The 9,529-nt window shown below is 39.9% G+C and overlaps 1 protein-coding gene across 7 annotated transcripts in view; it reads right to left on the bottom strand.

The window, feature by feature from the left end:
- Fat3 (FAT atypical cadherin 3) overlaps positions 1-9,529 on the bottom strand; it is a 603,560-nt gene that overhangs the window by 94,296 nt on the left and 499,735 nt on the right. For all 7 annotated transcript variants that reach the window (XM_021205908.2, XM_029542742.1, XM_029542740.1 and 4 more), the window contains 2 exons: positions 3,435-3,710; positions 1,972-2,182 (listed from right to left, as the gene is read on the bottom strand). In XM_021205908.2, the coding sequence (XP_021061567.2) occupies positions 1,972-2,182; positions 3,435-3,710 (487 nt within the window). The remainder of the gene's footprint in view (positions 1-1,971; positions 2,183-3,434; positions 3,711-9,529) is intronic.

Here is a 9,529-nt window from a genome sequence, read left to right on the forward strand (position 1 = left end):
AGAGAGAGAGAGAGAGACAGAGAGAGAGAGAGAGACAGAGAGAGAGAGAGAGACAGAGAGAGAGAGAGAGAGACAGAGAGACAGAGACAGAGACAGAGAGAGACAGAGAGACAGAGACAGAGACAGAGACAGAGAGAAACAGAGAAGCAGGCTTCAGGTTGGACTGAGTGTGTGTGTGTGTGTGTGTGTGTGTGTGTGTGTGTGTGTGTGTGTGTTTTGGGAAGGCCTGGGGTTTGGCTATGTGTTTTTGAAGAGCAGGCAGACCCAGGATCGAGCTGTGGGTATAATGACTGTATAAGCCAGGGTTTGGATTGTGTGTTTAGAAGGGGTTAGCTTGACTGTGACAGGTTTGTCAAGTACTCTATAATTCTCATTAGACTCATGCATATAATCAAAGGCCAGTTTTTGATATATCTATCATTCCTGGATTTTTTTCTGGAAATTCAGATTTTCTATGTTAAAAAATGTTTTAAGAAATAGCTTTTATCTCATATTTTAAATGACTGTGCTCCATGCTACAGTCATGAAGGTAAAAATTTAAGTGATGCAGTGTTTGGGAGAATGCAACAGATTTGTTTCTGAGAACCTAAATATTGGTTTAAAAGTTATCTGAAGCCTAAAGAGATAAAAATAGTAATTTTATAAATGTAATAAACCGCTTGCCATATAGATAAATGTCCATAAAATGATAAGAATGATGGAAATAAATTCTTATATCGCAATGTTTACAGTGTCATGAGATAATATATATATGGGGGAGGCAGGGAAAGGAAAAGATAAGATTAGGTGACACCTTGGGAAGAGCAGCTGAGGATGGACAGATTGGCTAATGACTTCTGTGATAGTTAATATTCATTTCTTAGACTGATTATTTGTAAACTAAAGGAACAATAATTACTTAATGCAGTGATACCAATATTATGGGCTAACCAAAGGGTATAAAACAGAGTTTCTAAATAAGTTTAGATTTTTGGAATGCCAACAGTAATACATGGAAAAACTCTTTAGGAACATGGCCATTACTGACCAATATTTTTCTTTTTCCTTTTCTTCCATGTGAATGTTAACACTGACCTATTTAAAATTTGTGCACCTAATCTAGAAAGTTTTTTGTACACTTGATAGAGGAGATATATATATATATATATATATATATATATGCCAATATATGTATATATTGGCATTGTTTTTCCTCAAACTTCTATTCCTAAACTAATCTCCTACCATTTCTATTTTAATTCAGCTGCTTAATCAAGTGCTCTACATTTAAGAGAAGGGAAATTGCTGGCATGTAAAGAGAGTGCATTTGGCATTGCACAGTACAGACATGCCACAGAACACTTTGGGAATATGCATTGTGAATATTCAAAATGACAAAACGGAGGAAGGAACACAGAACAAATAAAGGAGACTTATCTCTTTTAGGTTCATGGCTCTTTTCTTGCTTGGACATTCATCTCTGTCATAAATGGTTTTTAGCTATCCATCTTCAAACCATCTATAAATTGTTCTTTAGATATTAACATCCTTTGAATAACACTAAAATTTGACATAGGTGCTCTTACTTATTTATCTGTCTGGTTAAGCAAGCAGTTCAGTCCCTGTAGTTACCAACCAATTTGTTGGTCAGACTTCCTCCACATAGGAAAGGTGTTTGTGTTCACGGTGAGGACACTGGGACTCTGAAGTCTGCAGCCCACCACTGGTAAGTGAACCCAACTTTGCTTATTTTAGTTTCAGTCTATAGGTTGTTGGTTTCTGGGTTCAGCCCACTGAATTTAATTATACATTTCTTTTATTCATTTCAGAAAACTCCAAGAAAACTCCAAGGAAGCTCTTCCCTTGCTGCCAATATTTAAATGCTAAGAACTTTATACATCATCGCATAAGTAGGTTGCCAAGTTTACAGGATGGGATATGCTGCTGAGGGTGGGGCGTCATGCTTTGTGCTATGGTCTCTGCGGCTCTCACCTGCTTCAATGGAATATATGAGTTCTGCATTTTCCCCCTTGTCTTTGTCCAGAGCTGTCACTTGCAGAACAACTGATCCCAGGGCAGCTGATTCGAACACTGATGCTTCATACAGCGGATTGGTAAAGTAAGGGCTGTGGTCGTTAGCGTCCTCCACGTTCACAATGACTCGGGCCAAGTTTCTTCGGTAAGGAAATTCCTGATCCCTGACCTTTAGGGAAAACATAGGAAGTAGTAGGACCGAAAACACGGATTGTAAAGAGCTCAGCGGCGGTTTGTTAGGAAGACAAACGAGATGTTGCATGCCAATGCTTGATCCAGTCTTGCACAGCTACAAAGCACTATGCAAACAGGAGAGAGAGAGAGAGAGAGAGAGAGAGAGAGAGAGAGAGAGAGAGAGAGAGAGAGAGAGACAGAGAGATAAACAGAAAGACATAAAGAGAGAGACACAAAGAAACTNCAGTCTTGCACAGCTACAAAGCACTATGCAAACAAGAGAGAGAGAGAAAGAGAGAGAGAGAGAGAGAGAGAGAGAGAGAGAGAGAGAGAGATTGACAGAGAGATTAACAGAAAGACATAAAGAGAGAGACACAAAGAAACTGAGAGAGACACAGAAAGACAGAGAGACAGGATTGTGAGCCATTTGAGAGCAGGGCAACATCATCTCTATTGTTTCACTGGATACCTGGCCCGTGATTGAATTCCTGGGTATCACAAGTCCATAAGATGAAACCACTGCCATCCCTCCCATTCCTCAGGAGTGTAAGGGAGGCCCTGATAAGCATAGGCTGTCCATGCCAATGATGCTCTGAGGCTCACTACAGGGACAGATTATAAGCAATAAGTGAACCAATGGTATTTAAAAAAATCCTCTTTCTTACTTACTGTATGGATTAACCAAAAACTGCACTTTAAATGCAAAGACACTTCTCCATAATTTAAAGGAAGGCAAGTTAATTCAGAACCATGAACCTCTGAAGATTGAACGCATGTTCAGTTCTTTTTGGGTCACCAGTATTACCAGTAGGTCTAATACCAGTACACTATATCATAGATTGGGTCTCTGAATACTTCCAAGGACAGAGCTTCATGTGGACTGAACACATATTACTTTGTGAAGAACTAATCAAGTGATTCTTCTAAACTTTCTACACAATTTTATGGCTCCAAGCAAACCCGAGTTAGAACATCGTCTGTTGCTTTCCCGTCTAACCCAACTGTCAGCAGCATTTCCTGAACAGCCAGCACTTGCAGAATACATCTAATATTTCAGGTTGACAAAAAATATGGAGTTACGATCTTAGAACAGTAACTTCTTCATTAAAATACAAAGACAAAAGCACATGCAACCTGACAGTGCAAAAGCTAGGTTTATAGAATTTCAAGCCCCTGGCTTCCTGAGGTATATGCCTTGGCTGGTTGACGGTTCTGCCAGGAGAGAAAAATTATGAGTCTGGTCCTACCATTATGTTGAGGATGTGCTTGTCCTGGGCTTCATGGTCCAGTCTCTCAGCAGTGTAGAGCACACCTGTACTGGGGTCCATCCGGAACTTCCTCATGCTTACGGCATCGATGCTACTGTGGATGGTGTAGCTCAGCTTGTGTTTCTCGTCTCTGTCTGTGGCCTCAATCTGCAGTATCTCTGTATCAGGGAGCACGTCCTCAGAAATTGTCACATCATAATGTGGCTGGGAGAATTCTGGGCCATTATCATTATTATCTAGCACTTTGATAAATACCTGTAGTCAAAAGAAGATGAGAGTGATAAAAACCATCAACTCATCCATTGCTAATGAAAGAGGTCACCTTTTTGTTTTCCCCCTCTTTGTATACTTGGATCCTAGCTTCTAGCAGCGATCTCAGCATAGAGGAAGCTCTCTTATGAAAACATTCTGCCAGTAACTGGTTGACAGCAAACCATCAGTTCACATTAGCAGCAACATCAATTATGGTTGGATCTGTAATCTCATTAATAATTGAACAGCTGAGATAGCTATGAGAGGTGGTAATTCAATGGACTTATCTAGGGCACAGTGTGCGTGATTACAAGGTGACCTTCATTTGGAGGCTTCTATTGCCTAAAATCCTATCCTATGTGTCATTTCTTATTGTCGACAAACATGACAACAGTGCAGGGATTAAACTTCTTTGCCAACTTGACTGGATCAGAAATCTCCTTGGAGATACACTTTTAGATACGCCTTTGAGGATGTTCTTAGAGTTTTATCTGATGATGGAAGGCCCATTTAGAATTTTAGGGGCATCATCCCATGGCCTGGAGTACCAGATTGAGAAAAAGGGGAAAAAGAAGGAAGCAAGCTGACCAGCCCCTCACAGTCCTGCAGGTTTGTTTGCCCATCACTGTGAAACATATCCTACCAAGCTATAGGACAAAAATCAACCCTGAAGTTTTGCCAGGTATTTGTTTTCAACAATGAAACAGGTAATTAATATGACTTGGGGAATCGAGATGCGGTAGGGTACAGGAAGGAGAGCGTTCGGGTAGGACGGACTGTGCTCAGAGCTTCTAGGCAGCCATAGGCTTACCCTGTGCTTGTCCTTTATCTGAGAGACTAGCCAAACCCTTGCTCAGATAGCTACAGTATGAAGCTACCATTGTTTCTTCATAAGACCCGTGCTGTGGTACTTTCTGGGCAGGGCTTATGCTGATCACTCAGCTTTGATAGTGATCAAGCTTGTGGCTAATCTGGTTTCCTCTGTCTTCCTAATCATCCCCACCTGACACCCCAGGTTGTTCTGAAGCACGTTACAGTTATCACATCCTTTCAGCGTGTGTTGCTGAGATCTAGGGGCTTGAAGAATAAATAAAAACACATGTGCAAATACTTACAATAGCATTATTGACCCTATCTCAATAATAAAATCTAGCAATTCCTTTATGGTAAATGTACACACTGTGCTAATACTTCTTCATTGTTAAATACACTATATACATGCATAAATAAACCAATTTTATTTGTAGTACAAAAGGTTCAAGCGTTGTATTTACCATGCCCCTTCATGTTTTACTTTATAGAATCTCTCTGTATCTCTCTGTAAATCCTCATGATTTTCTCGTCCCCATGCTGGTTATTGCATGCAAAAGACTGAGATTTTTCCTGTGTAGTTTCCAGTCTGAATTTTGCTTGCAGCATCCCTGTGGCTTTTCTCTATACAATCAGTCCTCATATTTGTTATATATTGCTGGTATGGTTTAGGAGGCCTAATGTGCTTCAGGTTCAAGTTCCTATTCAATTTGACTTATTTTTGCAAATAAGAGCAACACCATGCATTTCAGAAGATGTATTCTTCTGGTTTTCTCTCTTACAGTATGATGCTAGCAGTCACTTGGTGATCATTAAAGATTATTCAGTGGGAAAACTTAAAATGTTTGGTGTTCCCATTCTAGAGCATGTCCTTGCTTATTAGCTGAAAAAGCTCTGCAAAGGAAACTTTCCAGGCCTTTAGCTGCTATTTGATTACCACGGAGAGGAAAGGCAGGGTAATTACTAACTCTTTCCCTTATTTCAAAATAAGTTGATGCTTCCCTAGCTCCACTGAGAGTGGGCAATGATGAATATTTTTAAGTGTTAATTATGCTCTATCAAGTTTTTGGTCTGCATTTATTTTATTAGTTATGTTTCTATGTGATATGCTGTGATAAAGATCAAGACCAAAACAGCACATCTTACATTTTCATATCACAGTTCATCATCAAAGGAAGTCAGGGGAGGAAGCTGAGGGTAGAAACGGAAGCAGAGACAATGAAGAGACACTTAACCAGCTTGATTTCTTACACAACTCAGGAACATCTGCCTTGGAGTATCACCACTCACAGTGGGTTGAGCCCTACCACTTAATAATTAATCAAGAAAGTGCTTAACAGATGTGCCTATAGGTGAATCTTATGGAAGCATTTTCTTAATTGTGAGTCCCTATTTCCAAATGACTGGGGCTTTTGGAACTCAGTTTCTCTCCCTTTTTAAAACCTCAGTTTCTCTCCCTTTTTAAAAACATAATATATTATTAACTCTTTGAGACTTTTATTTGATGTATTTTGATCATATTTATTAGTCCCCAATCCTCTCATGAGACCTCTTGGATCTACTTCCTACCTCCTTTATCCTAAACTTTATGGTCCCTATTCCTCTTTTAAAAACAGTGTGACTGGAATTAGGATCAGTGGTTAAAAGAAACTGCTGCTCTTCCAGAGGTCCTGAGTTCAATTCCCAGAAATTACGTGTTGACTTACGATGATCTATAATGTGACCTGATGCCCTTTTCTGGTATGTGGGTGTATATCTAGATAGTACTCATATACATAACACTAATAAATAAATCTATTTTAAAGTAATAATTACAAAACACCCACTCAGTGTGTTCAATTTGTGCTTCATATACTCAGGCGTCATTGAAGCATGGTTAGCTACCAGTGGCCATACCCTTAAATAAACTGACTCTCCCTCCCGCAGAACATCAGCTGAGGTGAGAGCTTAGGACTCTTTTTCTTTTCTCTGTTGGGGTGCGGACTGGCTTGATCTTGTGCAAGTCTTGTGCAGGCCAACAACAGCTGCTCTGAGGACTTGGGTACAACCTTCCTGTCATGTCCAGAAGACACTGTTTTGCTCCTGTCCTCCCCAAGCCCTGGCTCTTCCCATCGTGCAGCCTCCACTTTCGTTATGCTTACTGAGCATTGGTCAGAGGAGGGGTGACATAGGTGTCATTTATGGACGATACTACATTGACACATAGCACAATGATAATGGTAAGTTTTCGAGCACAATGAGAATTCACCCTTTGGTTCCCTAGCTAGCTAGATCATGTTTGACTCTTATATCCTTTCATTGCAATATTCATGTTTACTACAATGGGCAGGCTTTCCTTGGCCAGCACCATTGTCTTTAGATTGGAGCTTGGAGATTTTTTTAGACACTGCCCTGTTGTTCTTAGATTTACCCCCTTTCTTCTTTTCTCCGTTCCTCTTTCTCTTCTTTAATTGATTGATTGGTTTTCATGTGCTAGGCCAGAACCTAGGGTCTCACTGTAACTTACTCTTTTAGGTAAGCACTTTGGCATTGAACTACGATCCTAGCCAGCTTCCTTACTTTCTGATAATCGTGGCTGGTAATATTTTTTAGGATTGTCTTGAACATTTTTCTATTTTTGCATTATCTATTGCTCCAAAAAAATCACTTTGGTTTCTCCTTTTCTTTCTTTTGTTAGAAATGCTATTTTGAGATTGCAATCCAGTACTGGGAATTCAGTAGATTGACTTAAAATTTGCTTTTATCAACTGGACAAAATTGGGAGAGAACTAAATAATAATCAAAATTTTATGAGTTCCCAGATGTTTCCAATTTTAGTGATTTTTACTTAGTATCATTGTTTCTGCATTTGTCTCTCCCCTTTCTGATGCTGACATTTTTTATAATCAGTGACAAGATCATAATTAGCCATTGTTTTGTTTGAAATATGAATGCAAAGGACTCAGAGTAATAAAGTCTGCATTTCTATTATAGTTATCCAAAACAAGTTGATATTGTTTTTCAGTGCTCTTGTTCCTGAGATGAATCTCCAAGGAGGGACCCAGTAGAATTAGATGATTAACATCTATTGCCATAGAATTAGATGATTAACATCTATTGCCATAGATACTTCTCCTCCAGAAATGGATTCACATATAATGTGCTTCCATTTATTTCCAAATTTTAGAAGTTTTTTTTCAGGATAGAGAATGATTTATTACCTGAACCAATAAGGAGAGTTCAGGACTTACTTTGAAGCAGTGCCTTTTTGAACCAAGGAGCCTGGGGACTTTATTATGGAACCTAGACATGTTCACAGAAGACAGCACCAGGGGTTTGCAGATTTCTTAAGATGCCTGAAGAGTTCATCCCTGACTATGTGCCCAGTTTAAGTAGTTGTTAAAGAAGAAAACATGTCAGCTCTGTTTCAGTGCCGGCTTAATTCACATACTTGCTTTTTCAACGTTTAATATTTTGTCTTGTCATTTTAAAATCAAACTAAAAGGGTGTCCAGGGAGGTTTAGTTTCTCAATGAGTCATAAGAAAAAGGATGTAAGAGGGACAGGGAGAGGGATAAGAGGGAATGGGGGTGGATGTGGTTAAGATACATTGTATAATCGTTAGACTGTTGAAAAAAAATGAAACAATTTAAAGAAGCTTGGCTTCCCTGCTCTCCTGTTCGTTCCTGTAGATGACTTTTATTAAAAGCACATGGTTTCTCATCTGTTTTGTCAATATGGTGATACCATACACATTTCTCCTACCACACCATTTCCACTTATTATTAAAATTAGGAATTACAAAGGGCATAAGGGGTTCCCAACTGGCATAAGAGTCACTTCAGAAGTGAAGACAGTCTGTCTGGAGACAGTGTTAGTTGTCACAATGGAAAGGAGGGGTGCAGGTGATATCTAGTGCATATGGGGCAGAGCTGCTAGCTGCTATCTGTTGTTCACAGCCCCCTGCAGTGTTAAAGGCCTCGCTGGATATCCTGGTCAGTTCAGGTCATCCTTTCTGGGCTCATTAAGACTTTCCTATTACTTGTTCTTAGAGTATGTAAGAAAAATAAATGTGCCTATATCTCTTAAATTCTCTGGTATACAGTTGGGTCCTAGTGTTAAGACAGTTTGATGGAAGGATAAATGTTTCTATAGTTTTGTGAAATCATTTTATGTTCCACTCTTCCAAGGCTTTATCAATGTGCCTTGCATTCCCACATTCCCAGTCGATATGTATAAACGACTGTCACTCCAGCCTGCCATCAGGGCGTGTGGGAAGACTTGGAGCCCTCGCCAGCCTGCTGGATGAGAAGTGTACCTCCATGTCGCTTTCATTTGCATGTTCCTGTGATGAGTGACAATTAGGAGCAGAGCTTCATATACTTCAAAACCGTTTGCACCTCTTTTTCCGTTCAGCTGTGGGTGCCAGCTTATTCTTCTGTGGGTTAGGTTTCTCTTCCTTCTTTTCTTTTGGAAACACGGTGATATAAATGACAAGGTTGTGCTAAATTCTGCTGTTGAGTTTATTTTGGGTGTGAGTTCTTTGGCATGCCATGCAGAAGGAAATGCATCCAGCTAACTATTGGTTCTGGGTGGTGAGTCAGTTGTGTGTGTTTCCCTCCTCTCCATGGTGTAGATGAATATATGTTGTTTTTAGGGGTGGCGTTTGTGTGTTTTATTTTCCTTCATTTTCATTTCTGGTACATTTGAAAATTTTCCTGGAGTATTATGTGAGGGCAAGGTCTAGTTTGATTTTTCTCTACATGCTCTGTTAGCATTCTTTCTAAGCTCCACCCCACAGTTACCTGGCAACATCCAGGTAGGCCTGACCCACTATAAAAGGGCTGCCTGCCCCTCCTTGTTCTCCTGCTCCTCTCTTGTTTCTCCCTTGCTCTTTCTCTGCTTCCCTTGCCCCACCTCTCTCCACGTGCTCATGGCTGGCTTCTCTTCTCTTCTCTTCTCTTCTCTTCTCTTCTCTTCTCTTCTCTTCTCTTCTCTTCTCTTCTCTTCTCTTCTCTTCTCTTCTCTTCTCTT

Source organism: Mus pahari, chromosome 10 (assembly GCF_900095145.1).
Source record: "Mus pahari chromosome 10, PAHARI_EIJ_v1.1, whole genome shotgun sequence".
NCBI classification, from domain to species: Eukaryota; Metazoa; Chordata; class Mammalia; order Rodentia; family Muridae; genus Mus; species Mus pahari.